This window comes from Misgurnus anguillicaudatus, chromosome 12 (genome assembly GCF_027580225.2).
Source record: "Misgurnus anguillicaudatus chromosome 12, ASM2758022v2, whole genome shotgun sequence".
Taxonomy (NCBI): domain Eukaryota; kingdom Metazoa; phylum Chordata; class Actinopteri; order Cypriniformes; family Cobitidae; genus Misgurnus; species Misgurnus anguillicaudatus.
The window spans coordinates 16,740,493-16,757,557 of NC_073348.2; the positions used below are offsets into that span (position 1 = coordinate 16,740,493).

Below are 17,065 nucleotides of genomic sequence, written 5' to 3' on the forward strand. Positions count from 1 at the left end.
TGCAGCAAACCTGTTTAATCACAAATTAAACAGAATCTTGGTTTGTAATTGTTTTATTCACATTGACAGATACTTAAAATCATGATTAATGGCTTTAAAATGACATTTTTAAAACAACCACCGTAAAGAGCAAAATGTGATATATTAATATGTACAGACAGACATAAAGTTGGTCCATTGAGATAAACAGTGCAGAAAATCCACAAGGGTTTTTAACTCTCTGGACTCGTGTAAGGACAGACAACACAGACTTGTGCGATGTCATCATATTCATACGTTCTTTTCAGGAAGGTATCTGTCAGTCTCAGTCCTGATATACTCTAAAAAAAGCAGATGAGACAAAAATACATGAAACACTAAAACAACCTACATTTAAAAGCAACTCCATGAAGGTCACTTAAGTTTTTTTCATTTAATTTTGTAGAATAGGCTTGTTTTCATTACAGGTTTGGGCAAAAATCTTGTCCAATGTTTATAAAAACCCTTTTATGAAATGACACATTTTAGGACTAAAACTTATTTTATCCTCTCACGATAAATCTTATCAAAAAATCATGGCGTCAGATGTTGATAGGTTTACATATATCACAGCCACCGCACTAGCTATTACTTTTTAATCAAATGAGACATAGGTGTGTTTTAAAGCCCCCTTACCTGTCATGGGTTGTCCCAAATTGTTTACATAACTGATGATACCCTATTCTAAAACGAAAATAATTTTCCTAAACTATATTGTTCAAGAGCCCTAAGAAGGGAACTTTCATAATTTATGACAACATATTTTATGTTGTAAAATGGCATGGGCCCACAAGTGGACCAAAGATTTTATTTCATATGTATAACTCTAATATCCTACTCTAAACCTAAAATAATCTTATTGGAAAGCTCCAACTAAGAGTATATTCCGATCAGCCATAACATTATGACCACCTGTTAATATTGTTTAGGTCCCCCTTTTGCCACCAAAACAACCCTGACCTGTAGAGGCAGGGACTCCACTAGACCTCTGAAGGTTTGCTGTGGTATTTGGCACCAATAAGTTAGCAGAAAATCCTTTAAGCCCTGTAAGTGGCGAGGTGGGGCCTCCATGGAGCGGACTTGTTGTCCAGCACATCCCACAGATGCTTGACTGGATTGAGATCTGGGGAATTTGGAGGCCAAGTCAACACCTTAAACTAGTTGTTGTGTTCCTCAAACCATTCATAAACCAGGGTGCATTATACTGCTGAAAAAAGGACAATGCCATCAGGGTATACCATTTTCATGATAGGGTGTACATGGTCAGCACATCAAAGTAACATCCACATAAATGGCAGGACCCAAGGTTTCCCAGCAGAACATTGCCCAAAGCATTACACAGCCTCTGCCGGCTTGCCTTCTTCCCATAGTGCATCCTGGTGTTATGTGATTCATCAGATCATGCCACCTTCTTTCATTGCTACATAGTCCAGTTTTGATGCTCACATGCACATTGTAGCCGCTTTCGGCATGGGCACACTGACTGGTCTGCAGCTACACAACCCTATACAGAACAACAAACTGCAATGCACTGTGTGTTCTGACTTCTTTTCCAACCTTTGTTACCTACGTGCATCAGTGAGCCTTGGCCGCCCATGACTCTGTCACCAGTTTACCGCTTTTCCTTCTTTGGACCACTTTTGATAGGTACTAACCCTTGCAGACCGGGAACACCCTACAAGAACTGCAGTTTTGAAGATGCTCCGACCCAGTCGTCTAGCCATTACAATTGGGCTCTTGTCAAAGTCCCTCAGATCATTTTTCCTGCTTCTAACACGTCATCTTTGAGGACTTGCTGTCTAATATATCTCACCCACTGACAGGGCCATTATATCGAGATATCAGTGTTATTCACTTCACCTGTTTGTGGTCATAATGTTATGGCTGATCTGTGCATTTTTACATCTCAAAAACATTTTTGCAGAAATAATGCTGCAGTGACAGTAATTTATTATTTGTGATAAGAGTTTGCAGAAAACCAATGACACCTAGTGGCCTTTTTTGGTAAAACCACAAAAAATGTGACAAAACCTAATCTGTTGTGCTTTTAACTTGAAACTTGGATCAAAGCTAGTCGAGACTTGATTTTTGTAGTGTTTTGGGCGTAACATTGTTTTTTACAATTAAACATGTACTTTATTGCATAATGTTTTATTTCTTTAAAATAAACTTATGAACTGTTAACTATGTTTTTAATAAAATATTAACAACTTCAGATATCCAACACACCACCGTCCATGAACAACTTTAAAATGTCTTCTATGAAAAGAGACCAAGATTAGGGTTCTAGACCAAAGAATGCCAAAGTTATATTAATTTGAAGGTGCACATCACCTTTTCACTCCCAATAAAAAGAGGGTGACAGTTAACAAGCACCTTCACTTATGAAAATTATAGGAGAAAATTTGTATATTTTTTGTAATAGAATTTTCCCCTTGACACCTTTGGACCAGTTTACAATTGTGTCCTAATTCACAATTCACTTAAATAACTGCATTATTCTTTTGCTTTTATGTTTTGTTCATTTTAAATAGAAAATTAAGGGCAAGCTTTTTGTACAAGTTACTTTGGCCCATTAAAAGTGGGCATTAGAGGAAAAGTGTATAAGCTCTAATTCGAATAAACAAAAAAGACATACATCTTAACAATGATACAGAACAGTTTGAAGTTTGTCGTACCTGTAAGCCCTGAACAGATGACAGGACCTTGAGTGGTATAGATAGAGAGGCGCTGGGGCTGAGTTTACCCAACTGTCTGCCCGACACCCCACACCAGTGGATGGATCGAGTGTTACACATCTCCAGTAGCAGATCCATGGTCCTCTCACTGACAATAAACACATTCGGTTAGAGATCTCATGAGATCTGTAATCTGACAGCCTCACAGTGATGATCTTACCTGCAATTGGTGATTTTACAGGTGATGTCAAAGGGTTCCTCTAGATTGACGGTATCAGGGATGAGTTCAAGGGAAAGCCTGACGTCACCATAACCAGGAGCCTACAGTAGAAGAGAGCAGTCTTTAGAGCTAGAAGTCCAGGTCCTTGAATTTGATTGGCTGATGTGCTAAGGACCAGGGGTCTCATTTATAAAGCAGTTCCCAAGCAAAGGTTGTGATCTATAAAAACTTAATGGGAGAATTGGCTTACAAGATGAGATCTGAGGATGATTCATGTACGCACACTTGCAGGTGACCTGTGATTTATTAAGGGTTTGTTTTATAAGTCTTAATATTTTTTGGCTTTTGTGCGTACGTAGACTTTTAGTAAGGATCCTACGCATACTTTTATAAATGAGATTTTGTATTACTCCGCCACAGTAACGGCTGAAGCGATACTATGACAAAGTTATGCTTGGATGTATCTTTTGAACTAGGAGTGGGAGACACTGAATCCCTGAGAGTTCAAAGGTTTCTGTGACACTACTTGGATTTTCTTTCTCATTTACACATTACACATTTAATTTACATGGTAATCTATTGTATAAAAGCATTCGTCTTTTCTGCTGTCTACAATCTTCCCAAACCAGACCTGCGACCAGCCATTGTTAAAGCCATAACACACATGCAAAAGTGCATTATTGCTTAAACCATAGCTTTGATGATATACAACCTTAACTTTGCAGAAAGCAGGGAAACTATGCTGAATGCAAATAATAAAATGCAATAAAACTGTAGGATTATGTAACATGCAGTTATCTTCACTGTGAACAAACTATGCAAAGTAAAATAATAATATCCACACAACATCAAATACAAGTAAGCTTGCACTGAGAATAAACACTGTATTTGCCTACCACTATATGGTTTACAATTGTGTGTTCGTAAGCAAAAACCTGTTGAGAATCACTTATATAAGATACATGATTTAATGTTGTGTCTAATTACTGCATCTTAAATTTAATAAATTTCTTTAAAAACAATTAAATCATTGTCCACCAGTCCAGTTTGTACTTTAGGATAAATAACCATTAGGCCAGAGGTCTCCACTGTGCTGACAAAAAGGTTGAAGACCCCTGAATTACTGTTGGTTCGCACCAGCCGCGTTTGAGCCGTCAAATTTGCGTCTACCGCGTCTAGTTTGCCACTTGAACATTTTGAGTTTACTCGCTTCATTCGCGCGTGAAATAATGTCATTAACATTAACGCAGAAATTTGCGTCATGGGAGGGGCTTCTGCGACTCCGCTCACTTTCTGTAATCACGTCACTACTAGAGCAAGCTCCTGATTGGTTAACGCGGCGCGTTTTTCCGGCAAACGTTCCGTTAAAATTTTTTAACACGCGTGCGCGAATGAGGCGGAATCGCGTCTACCACGCCGCGCTAAACGCCTCATTCGCGCCGCGAGAATTCCAGATGCGCATCAACGCTTCTCCACATTGACTTGACATTGAATTCACGCTAGAGATGTGAATCTTCACTGGTTCCTCGATTCGATTCCGATTATTAAGTTAACGATTCGATCCATTTCGATGTTACGATGCATCATGATGCATCACGGTGCATTGCATCCTTTTTTTATTACTGCACATTGTTACATTTATATTGATGAATGTAAGAAGTCAGATACAGTATGTGAACTCCTTTTTATTTTGTTTTCTTCAAGAAGTATACTAAAGTATACTACTTAATAGGAAACAAGACAAACTTGGTCTGTAAACAGCAGACAACAGCAGCATTTAAAACTAAAACATTAGGAAAAACTAAAAGTGCATAAAACTGCCAATTAAAGCATTATCAACACTAGCCTCCTGTAGCAGCTCGGGGTGAAAACGGATAACGTGGTTTCTTAAATAAGTTGTATAGCCTAGATAATTTAGTTGTGCATGGAAGGCTTTACAAACATATTGTTTCTTGTACAGTTCGTTATTACCAGCATGTTCATAGAAGCCGAAATGAGCCCAGACTCGTGTCTCACAACCCTCCGCCATTTTTTCTACCGCGAACATACCTGTAAGCGACGAATGACGTCAGCAGGCTATAATCGATTATGGGTTATTACTGCATCGATGCAGAATCGTCCACCCCTGCATCGCGATGCATCGCACAATCGATTAATTATGACACCCCTAATTCACACATGCTTGACGGCTCTACCGCAGCAGGTGTGAACGCAGCATTAGGCTATACCATTGTTTTTTGCCATATATCCTTATTTTTGGCCCCTGGACCACTAGTCATAAGGGTAATTTTTTTCCAATTGAGATTTATATATCTGAAAGTTTTTTAGGTTTGTTAGGATTTATTTGCCTGAGATACAACTATTTGAAAATGTAGAATATGAGGGGAAAAATCTAAATATTAAGAAAAACACTTTTAAAATTGACCAAATGAAGTACTTGGCACTGCATCCATTCACAAATAAAGGTTTTATACATGTATGGTAGGGAATGTACAAAATATCGTCATGATCTTTACTTAATATCCTAATAAAAGAAAAATCTATAATTTTGACCCTTACAATGTATTTTTGCCTATTGCTACAAATATAACTGTGCTACCTAAAACTAGATTTGTGATCCAGGGTCACATTTGATTGAATTTGTTGCTTTAATCTACACTGAGAGTCGTACCATTCTCTGTAATTGACTTGTCTGTAGTCTGCCTCTCTCTCCAAGGTTGGTTTTCCACACAATGTCTAACTTGCCGATTACCGTCACCCCCTTTAAAACCCCGGCCTTCTCCGCAAACTCGGGCTTGGGCTTTAGGCAGTACAAATACTGCCTTGTATCTAAGGGCTGGAGATAGGACATCTTCCCAAACGTTGACTTGCTGTAAAAACACAAAAACGTTTTGAAAAGGCCTTATTTGCATATCATTTTATTGCCAATAAAAATTATTACTTTGTTGCCGTCCAGTTCAACAAAGTTAAGCATAAGCAGCACATAAATAAAAAAGCATACATCATAATGCCATGCACAATACTCGTGAAACAGTTTGTGTCTATGGCACCTCTCATCTTCAGCAGCCACAGTGTTGAGCTCGGTGACGTTGTACATCATTGAAGGCTCCAGAGAAACCTTCTCCATAAACATTGGCGATGTAGTGATGTTCTGGATCTGTGCCTCCAGGAAAACCTCATCTGTCTGGAGGGTCAAAGATTAAACCATCAGATCAGGCTAACTAGCAGTCAAGAACCAATCAAAAGCATTGATTCAGTCATGGCAAGATTTCGTGCATTTTACAGTGGTCCCTGAAAGTATCTGGAAACTTAAGTCACACTTGAAAGACTATAAACGTTATTGCATTAAATAGCAAAAAAATACGTATTCTGGTAACATAAGTCAACCAGAAAGTGTCACAGTACTTTAAATAAGTATTCATATTTTTTTGCCTAAAGTGTGTGCATGTGTCATCTTTCTATTGAATAAATTCCCTTTGATACTTTCTTATCTCATCCAATGACATTTAGATATTTTCAAATGTCATAAGTGACCAAATACCTCAGAGCCACCGTAAATGATTCTTTCTCCAGACATTATCCTGGAGTGATACTTTATTTGAAGGGCTCTGTATGGGTAAACTGATGCAGTTTTATAGTTATCAGAATGTTTTGTAAATATCGCCCCTCAAATCAAGTTCATTGGAAAAATTTAAGTGTGGTTTATTGATTATTTTGTGTCTGAAAGGATTGATCTCAGAGCGGTAGATTAGTATGATTTTAAGCTGGTATTACAAGTGTAATGTTAGCTCATGCCTGTAGTTTAACAGCACCTTTTAACTGAAGTATTTGTTAAAGCAGAAAGCAAAAGTTCCCATGTCAAGCCTGATTATTCAATAACCAAAAATTAAATAAATACATTTACGCATCTGTAAAGAGAATACAACTTGTTACTCTAAACAAACTTAAAATCAATCACATTCTTAAACTTACCACACATTTACTATTATTACAAGTTTAATGCGTTACAGCTTATACACTGGCATCTTAAACACAAAGATCCATAACAAGCATGAATGATCCCAATCTGTTTAAGAGATTTAGCTCATTGGTTTGCACTTGTTAAATGAGTCATCAGGAAAGCGGAAGCATTGAGAGTTTGTGGGTAAACATGAAAAAGTATGTTCAATAACAGCACTTTATAAAGTATACGGACCAATCCTATGGTGTTAACTGCTACAGTCCATCATATTATCAGACAAGCTTTTAAGTCTATTTAAATTCTTTGAGTTTGGGTTTTTTGTTATTTTTCTACTATTTTAAAAGATTTAAAGCCACCATATGTAGGATTTTCACTACTAGGTCTTACAGAATAGCAATAATAAAGGCAAAGCTAAAGAAGTTATGAAAGAGAGTGGAACGATGTGAAATGTTGTTTTTACCATCCAGAGACGTATGGAATTTACTAATGATGTTCACGGATGAGGTAATAAATGAATGTTGTTTTACCTGTACATTTGATCATCTTATTTTATGCCATCATAATCAATTAACAACAATGTCAGAACGGCCCTGTTTATACACACACTTGTAAACTCTGGAGCTGCAGTTTCGCATATGTCATGCGTGACCTTTCACGTGAAGGTTATTAGTTAATTGTTATTTATTAGTTAACCGTTTTTTTTTTTTACAAACTTTTGGGATAATGTAAGTACACAACTTGCATTAAATATATCACACTGTGCAGTGGTTTTTACCTTGGGTTCACAGCAGCCGCGTTTGAGGCATCAAATTCACATCTACCGCGTCTAGTTTGCCGCTGAACATTTTAAGTTTTCTCGCTTCATTCGAACCACTGGTTGACAAAAAATAACCTGTGCCAGACAGATTAATTTCGGTTTTTCGAAAACTAAATTTTATTTTATAATAGATGACTGAATATTGCAAAATGCAGCCAATAAGAGTGCAGATTAAATGTGAACTTCAATATATTTTTTATTAATCCTACAGTGAAACTTTAAGCTTCTTAATAAAATGATATGAGTAGAGTTTTGCAATTTCTAGGCAAAGGGTGACTGCACTTCAGATGATAAAGTATAAAAGAGTTTTGATTTATTTTGGATGCTTTTGGCGCAACATAATTCCCACACAGTTACATTTGTGTTATGCCATAGTTTGTATGAAGTTTATTATTCTAATCTGAAAAAATATAAATAAAGAACGAGTGTTTCAAAACTTTTGACCGGTAGTGTATATTCTATGCATGTACTGTTTTATAATGACTGTCTTTTTACTTGAATTTTACTGAAATACTTTTTCAGTGTTTAACCCATTTTATGTCATAGGCCTTAAAAGAAATGAAAAAGGCTGTGCTGAAAAAGAAAGATTGCAATGGAGAAGGGAAAACAATTACCACAGAACTGAGGTCACTCTAATGGAGGAATAAAACACAAAAAATTTAAATTAGAAAAGTGAAGGTTACATGCAGAAAAAAATGACGGTGTCAGTTTTCTTCTTTAGGCAGCTTAAATGTGAACAAAACTTCTATCAATGAATGAAACAGAGAAACTAATCATAATAAATATCAAATGAAACCAATGAAAATGTGTCAAAACGGTTTCTCTAAAACCATAGACTAGCTCAGATGCAATGCATAAGGGCAGGATGACCATGTTTATACAATAAGTAATTTGCAATATAATATTTACACACTAACTAATACACATTTTATTCAGATATTAGGCTAGACTAAAAACTCAAACTGGTAAATGCAAACTTACCTCAGCGTTGTAGAATTTGGTTTTTACATCTAGAGGCTTGAGCACCTGGTTTAAAATAGAGTTAAAACTAAAGTTTGAGCTGCAGTTTGATTCAAATTCAACAGAATCCATTAAAAAACTGATGAAATCACGTAACACAGTGCTTCATTTCTTCAGTGCATCCCTACTGCTGCTACAGGTTCTGATGGGCTGCATAAGATCTCGTGCTTTAGTACAAATGTCAAGCTGTAGTGTGAATGAAACGTCTCAACCCAGTGCTAAATAGCTTAAGAGTGATGTGAGCAGTTCACATCCAATCATGGGGGGCAAAATGAATCAGATGAGCTCACCTGAAACTTAAAAAACTTTCTGAAGTACAGTTTCTCTCCAGACTGGGTGGTGTAGCTGACTGCGCAGACCAAGCTGAAATCATGAAAAATGATATGCAAACATGGTAAGGACAACAATTTAGATTGACTATGTTTGTCCCTGCCTTGTAAAAACCCAGCAAATGTCATTTTTGTGTGATTTACTGTTTTCTGCATAAAATCATTCTATATAACGTAAAGAATGTGAAAATATAACCTTGATATCTTTAGTATTGAATGGGTAAGGTCATGTTTAAATACAAAAATCAATGTGAAATCAAACTTTGATGCTTCAAATCTCATCATTAGATTATAAGACTTTAACCTGGATTTCACACAGAGCCTCACGTGTACAGTATTTTTTACTTATTCATTTGTAAATTCTTGTGTAATTGTAAAAGGGAAAGAAAACCAACTTAGCGCTTGAGATGCATTTAGTATATGAAGAGATGTTCTTAGTTAAAAACTTCTGTCAGCTTACATAAGTGCACAAATGCATTTACAATAGACGTCTATGCAGCTAAAAAGAGCAAACATTTGAAATTCGCATGTTTAGGTAACACATTACAAAAAGTAAATCTTGAATTTTGTTCATTAACATTAATGAATGCTTTATCTAACACAAACAAACCTTGAACAATATATCTTATATACTGTGTGTATATATATATAATATATAATATATATAATTGTTTTTTAATAAAGTTAATTTATAATATATTTTTTACATATAACTTTTTAAAAATGTGTAAGTTGTAACACTTTACTGTAATTTTGCATTTGTTAAATAAAGGATAATGTATATAGGCAGCCGGTTGTTATCACAGAAGTGTGATCAAGACCCAACGTTAAGCGGTTATAGCTTATTTCGCCATAACAATTGGCAGCTTGTACATTATCCCTTTTAATATATGGCTATTCAATTCACTAGTAATGTAAGGAACATTAAAGGACAAGTTCGGTATTTTACACTTAAAGCCCTGTTTTCAGATTGTTTATGATGAAATAGTTTTGACTGAAATTTTGACATATGATGCTGGCCCGAGAATTTTCGGGTGTTTCTTGTATCACCTCCCACCTCTATAATGGGTTTATAGGTGCACAGGAACAATCCTTCCTAAAATGCATTAAACTTCCATTTACAAAGACGTGAAACTCACCGAGTGGTCAGGGGTGTTCACTGATATGCTCACACAAAAATCGCTGCAAAATACGCATTCCAACAAATAACAAACCTGCAAATGTCGCAACTGGCCAATCAGAATCAAGCATTCCAACGAGCCGTGTAATAACATTAGTTTATGGATTAGCTAACATGAACTAAAGGGGGTCACACAACAGAAGCGCAGCTCAGCGCCGTTCTAAAAAAAAATCAAACACATTGTTTTATATGAGTATACACACACCGGCGCCGACAGGTGGCGCCTGTCCGCGCCATCCAGCTACAACTCAGGAAGTTGCTCAAATCCCTGTCATGCCACAGAGCCCGACCAACATAGTTTAACATTAAATAACATCATATTTGTCCCAAATCAATAACGATTAACATTGGCTACTAACGTATATTTTGCATTTTGAAGTAGATGCTATCTGACGAAGCTTGCGCTATTTAACGTGCACTTCCGGTTTATGATACCTCCGAGTTGTTCTAGACGCGACTCGACGCTGAGCTGCGCGTCTGGTGTGCGACCCCCTTAAGATAAAAAAATGCTTTAGAAGTGTAGTTTGTGCTAATTTCAGCATTTACTAATACAGTACATTTATAAAATTAAGCGTTTAACTGTTAACATTAATTAATGCACAATGAACAATGAATAACGGTATTGACAATAACCAACAATAACAATATTGTTAATTGTCTGTTCATGTTAGTTAATGCATATACTACTGCTTACTAATACAACCTTATTGAAAAGTGTTAAGGTAATGACATTAGTTTTATGTTAGGATGTATAACATCTATACATTTAATGCAGTGTGAAATGTTTATCACACTGTGATTATTGCGCATTACTCTTACAGCAAATTTAGTTCAGCATGCCACAGACATTTTGCCATTCCTCTGAGCCAGGTCTCCAACCCTGCTCCTGGTGATCTACCGTCCTGCAGACTTTAGTTCAAAACCCATCTCCAGCACACCTGTCTGTAATTACCTAGCAACTCTGAACACCTTGATTAGCTGCTTCAGCTGTGTTTGATTGGGATTGGAGCTAAAATCTGCAGGACGGTAGCTCACCAGGAGAAGGCTTGGAGACCCCTGCTAAGCTTTCTACTAAAATTTCAAATTGACTGTATAACAATATCAACAGAAGTGTTTTCTCCATCAAAAACCTAACGTACATGTGTGTCCCGATCTCCTTGACCTCATGATGGATGACATCATCAATGCAGCACTCTGGTTTGAGTTCAGAAACAGCGGAGTTTGAAGCGGATAAATTTAACCTCTGAGAGCTCGTCTGTAGGTCCGCCTGATGAGACAAAGAATCATGGGATGAAAGTGAGACCAAAAAAGCCGCCACAACCACAGAAGATAATCCTTGCTTGCGAGCCGCTACCTTTACGAGGATATCTTTAACCACTTGATTGCTGTCGTTGTGCACACTGATGTAACTCGAGAAGGTCTCGCCTAGGAAAATATTTCTGGACAGAAAATAAAGGGGATGCATCTCAAAGCATGTTTTGGAACTCAAAATTCAATTATTATTAATAATCATGTAATATAATGTAAAATTACCCAAAATTCTGTGGCAGGGTAAGCATTTCCCCAAGGATTAGTGTTTCTGCCCCCTTCACAGTGGATGGATCATCTTTCATGAGTCGTATAAACAAATCACCTGTAGACATTCGATATGCTGAACTGTAAAACCTTGACTGACAGCCAGGTGTTAGATTTAGATGTCTATAAGATGACCAGGTCTGTATAACCAATTATATGTTACTGTACTGCTATATGATATAATATCAAAGCTAATGTTCACATAAATCAATAGAAACAACTCATGTTGTTTTTTACCTTTAGTTTTATTTTGTAATATTATGGTTACATTAAACTCATCTTTTATGATTATTCAGTTATTACAATAACAAATAAATAGGTTTTAGGTAAAAAAGACATTTTCTGACGTTTCCAGACTTAAAATCTATCATTAATATGCAATATGCATTTCCAAAGGTCACAATCTAAACATTTAAATCCTTGAAATGTTTATTTTGTGAAAAGTGCTTTCAGTTACTAAAAATAAATAAGACACTAATTCTGTAAATCCTTAGGCATCATTTCAGAAAAAGCCAAAACTGTCTCAAAGACTAATGCATGTATTTAAAACATGCCCTTTAGTTAAAATAATAATAAAAACATTTAAAACATTTCCACCTCAGAATTTTATTAAAGCAAATCCATTATTTAAGATATGGAAATTAAATTACATTTGGTGGTTCTGGCAAAAGCAGATGAAACGGACATCTGACTAAATGCTATGATGTATGTATCTGCTGACTGACCCCAGTAGGGCTGGGTAAAATGACTAAATCTCAGATTTTAATCAACCCTAATATTAGCAAAACAAAATCTATTCGGGAAATCCCTAAATCGATTTTTAATGTGCGTGTTTACCTTTAGGAGGGACCAATCACCCAGGGCAAGTGTGAACATGCTCGGGACATTTGACACACTTGCATGCTCGGGTTAGTACTACATTTAGGGTTGTCACAATGATTAAATAATCGTCTCATCGCGATTGTTTGACCTCATCGCGATGATTTCAGATCACCGCAATGATTGCACATCTCTCAAAAAAACACAAGAGGGAGCTGCAGCGACGGTATAAACGAGACAGTATCAGATTACTTTTAAACGTGTATTTGCAGGTAAACCTTGCAAAATATTACATTTAAATAATCACAACAATGTGTGAAAATTATTTTATAAACAAAGAAAAAAATAAAAATAAAACCCCCCTAAAACAGGAAATTAATCGTCACAATCGTCTCAATTTATTAGACAATTAACCGTCAGCCAAATTTCATAATCGTGACAGCTCTCGCTACATTGTCCCGAAGTTTATCATTTCTACGTGTTTTAGGCATTGCTAATTTAAATATGCATGCAATGCAAAAAAGATCTTAATGCACTGCTTTCATTCTGTTTGAGAAGTCGAAAGCAAATACTGGGTTCGCGTTTCCTTGCTATTGAACGGACATTTTTGGGAACCTGAGATTTATACATTATCTGAGGGTGATAAAAAATCGAAATACTTTAAATCGCATTTAAAGTTGTCCAAATGAAGTCCTTAGCAACACATATTACTTATGATAAATAAATTTTATATATATTTATGGTAGGAAATTTACAAAATATCTTCATGGAACATGATCTTTACATAATATACTAATGGTTTTTGTCATAAAAATGTTTTTATAATTTTGACCCATACAATGTATTATTGGCTATTGCTACAAATATACTTGAGCGACTTATGACTGGTTTTGTAGTCCGATTATCCTCATAAATGTAGTATGTTGTGTAAATTTGGACAAATCAAAAAGAAAACGTTTGTTTTCAACAGTATATTGGATCTATCTAATGTGACGGCACACCAAAAAAAAAAATAAAGATTTTGATGAAATATCCATTATTAATCGATACTGGACTGAATCAAATAAAAACATATACAAATAAATCTAATCGAATAGCAAAATTAGTCGCAATACCCAGCCCTACTACTGAGAAGGATTGTTTTGCGTAAAAGATTGCAGTAGCTGCAAAAAACATCATTATGTGTGTTATATTTATTTAACAGTTCTAATATTACATTCAGCTCATTCAAGCTGATTTATAGTGCAGTGTATTTAACTCTTCATATAAATAGAAATGCTACTCAGAACTGTCATAATGACATGTGGCTCTGATATGTAGCTCACATTTCAGAGCCGCAGGCTCCTGGCGAAAGGCAAAACAAACACTACAAATCCCCAATATATCTTAAGGCTATATTTGGGGGCAGTATCAAGCTGCTAAAAGCTTATAAAGAAGATCAATTCAAGACTCATCGATGATGAAAAATGTGTCACATAACAGCTGTCAATAACTGCGATGTGTACTTTCTTCTATGCAACTAACTTTTTTATGTCAGTGTGTAATATTGCACATTTCTATTGTATTTTCATTTGATATTCATATTTCACCATGTTTCATATAATATTCATGTTTCCTTACTGGTAATAAATCTGCAAGTAATTCAAACACATTAACAAGGTTACTGACAGCACAAACAGCATTAGATGTTTGTACGGGTGTCCAGAGCAGGAGTGTGTGAAGTATTATTAGGTTATACCTGGAAGATCTCTGTCCTCACACGTTACTGGCATGTTTGTAAAAAGTGTAGGTTTGGTCAGCCTCATCACTGTAGGGAAAACAGATAACTTTAAATATGGGATAGTCAGTTATAGTATTCAATCATAAACATTAATGAACTTTTGCACTAGGCCTACCTACTGTACTTGGTGGTTTAGCTTACATTAGCAACACTCTGAATGCATGCAATATTTGGTTAACTTTAACATCTAATATGTTAGCTTTTCATCATTTTCATGTCAACTGTATTGTTAAATAAAGTGAGGTTTCAAAATAAGACTAATAAAGTTTGTAAATAATAAAACCATCAAGGACACAATGTGTTGTTTTTTATTCAGTAAATACTAGCATAAGCATTACATTATGTAAATATACTTAACATAGCCACTAACATAGCCATTTGTTATTGGTGGGGGGAAATGATCTAAATTTATGTTTATTAATATGGCAATACAAATGTAATATTTGTATTTTCCATTATGTGTTAAAACCCATATGGCATATAATAAAAAAGTTGAACATACAGACTATTAATTGGTTCTGAAGGAATTATTGTACAATTATTATACAAATTATTTACACTAAAGAAAGTGACAGAAATTCATTAAAACACATTAAGGATTTACAATTTTGGCTGGTGAAAGTCAAGTTAAGCTAGTTTAAAAATACTTTTGTCACATGATGCGACAATATACCTGCAATGACCCAAATGTAAATCTGACTACCTATGCATTAGCATATATTATTATATGGGTGATTCTCACGAAACCATTGAAACACCACGGCACTAATGATTTTAGCTTTAAAATGTGTAATATAGTAACATTAAAAAGCACCAGAATTAACACAATACTGTGTTCTACCTTGCACAATGTGTGATTTCAACATAAGAATTTATAATTGTAAATTTCATCTCATTTTCTGCTGAAATTCTCATTACCGCAATGTGTCCGGCTGTGTTTGAACATGCGTTATGTTGTAATTTAATCAAATTAACACAAAAATATTAAGAAAAAAAATAAATGGATGTTTTGCTAGACTACTTTAGATGACAGAAAACATATTAAATGAATATTCATGTATAATAATAATGAAGAAAAATTAGGAAAATTATGTGTCCATGCCCGATGTTCTCATCCTCCGCAACACTTTTTGAGAACAGTTTAAGCACATATACAGAATTTTAATAAAGTTTGATTTTGAGTGACCAAGCACATGGACCAGTTACTTCAAGATGGCTACCAGGTAAGATAATTTTTTTACAGTTAATTTGAAATATTGTCTTGTCAGAATGCTTACACGACATTTTGATTATCATTACCGCAACAGATGCTTATTAAATGTTAATTTAATTAATAGAAGCATAATACTTTGATTTTAAATGCATGTGCAGAATCTCCAAATTATGTTCTTTCAGGTTTGTCATGTCATTTTGAAAATATGTCAGTGTTGATGTTTTCTGACTGTTGCGGTAATGAGATTTTTTAGGACTAATTTTTTAAATTATGTTACAAAAAGTGTTAAATGATAAGTAGAAGTTTTTAAATTAATGTTCCCATTTACTCCGGATTTTTTTTTTCAATGTCTGGTGGGAAAAAAAGTAAATTTAAGCAATTTTTACATTTTCATGCTTGACATTTTTAAAACCAAGTTTTCGTGAGAATAACCCATATGCAAGACAGGCCCGGTTTTGCAGACTTAAGTCTAGACCCAGACTACAGTGCATAACTGAGCTGTCTTAACTTCTTAAAATAGCATCTTACATAGGTAAACATGGACAGTGTCTTAAACCCTGACAACCTTAAAAATGTAAGCTGACAACCTAACCATGCGTTATTTGCATAATAAATGGCCATTTATAACGTTTGCATTGTGCCCTAAAATGTTTCTGGGTATGCAACAGACTAGATGCACACTGTCAATTCTCTGCATAGCAGAAATGATTAGTTAGCAGTCAAGCTAGCAGTGATGGTTACTTCTAGCTTAAAGTATTATTTAAACATCTGTCTAAGTAAAAACACACACGCGCATTATTGTTCACAGAATAGGAGGCCGTAACAGTACTACGGTAAGGAAAGTAATCACTGTAGTACCTTTTAACGCGAGTAGATGCTCTTGTTTTGCTTGGTTGACATCCATCTTGTCTGCTGTACTGATGTGACCTTTCACCCGCATAGCAGCAGCTGATCACGGCGATTGAAGAGGGACAAACCAGGCAAAAGAACGTATAGAGGGTATGCATTGACGTCACTTTTCCACGTGACCACACGAGAGCTCGCCCGGTTGAGTGGCAAAACGTGCAACAAAATGGCTGGTTTTCATAGGGGCTGCTGCGAAAATGCTAGTAAAACTGACCATTATCAGCTTAAATTAAATTTTGTTGGACTTGATAGCACATGTGGACAATACCCAGTTACATTAGTTACATTTTCCAAGCATCTGTGCTTTATTAGGATGTTTGTATTGGGAAAAAAATTACTTCACTACAGTCTAAATCATTGTCATATTCTTTAATATTGCATATTAAAATGTATTTAATACCTAATTACATTAAAATTGTGTACTTTTACTTAAGTTAACTACGTTAATATACTTAGATAAAACAAACACGTGTATTTATGAAATGTAATAGAATAAAAATTATGATATTATGCTTTGGAATGTATGTTTTCCAAAAAAAAAAAAAAAAA

General features: G+C 35.3%; 1 protein-coding gene across 2 annotated transcripts; it reads right to left on the reverse strand.

Annotated features, from left to right (window-relative positions):
- Positions 1-37: 37 nt before the first annotated feature.
- On the reverse strand, positions 38-16,616 carry trappc13 (trafficking protein particle complex subunit 13). Of its 2 annotated transcripts, XM_055209053.2 has the most exons (13): positions 16,469-16,616; positions 14,356-14,424; positions 11,757-11,856; positions 11,578-11,662; positions 11,363-11,490; positions 9,005-9,077; positions 8,676-8,720; positions 8,309-8,326; positions 5,967-6,100; positions 5,588-5,786; positions 2,917-3,017; positions 2,697-2,844; positions 38-320 (listed from the first exon to the last, which is right to left on the reverse strand). In XM_055209053.2, the coding sequence occupies exons 1-13, from the start codon at positions 16,548-16,550 to the stop codon at positions 213-215; spliced, it is 1,290 nt and encodes a 429-aa protein (XP_055065028.1). In that variant the 5' UTR covers positions 16,551-16,616; the 3' UTR covers positions 38-212. The 2 variants fall into 2 exon arrangements, with proteins under 2 accessions (XP_055065028.1, XP_055065029.1); XM_055209054.2 differs by lacking the exon at positions 8,309-8,326.
- Positions 16,617-17,065: the final 449 nt, after the last annotated feature.

Excerpts from the sequence above, each read along its gene's own strand:
- trappc13 (XM_055209053.2), bottom strand. The coding sequence starts at position 16,550 with ATGCGGGTGAAAGGTCACATCAGTACAGCAGACAAGATGGATGTCAAC. Across the intron at positions 11,663-11,756 it reads ACCCTGCCACAGAATTTTGG|AAATATTTTCCTAGGCGAGA; the intron begins GTAATTTTACAT and ends TTTTCTGTCCAG. Across the intron at positions 11,491-11,577 it reads TTAAAGATATCCTCGTAAAG|GCGGACCTACAGACGAGCTC; the intron begins GTAGCGGCTCGC and ends TTGTCTCATCAG.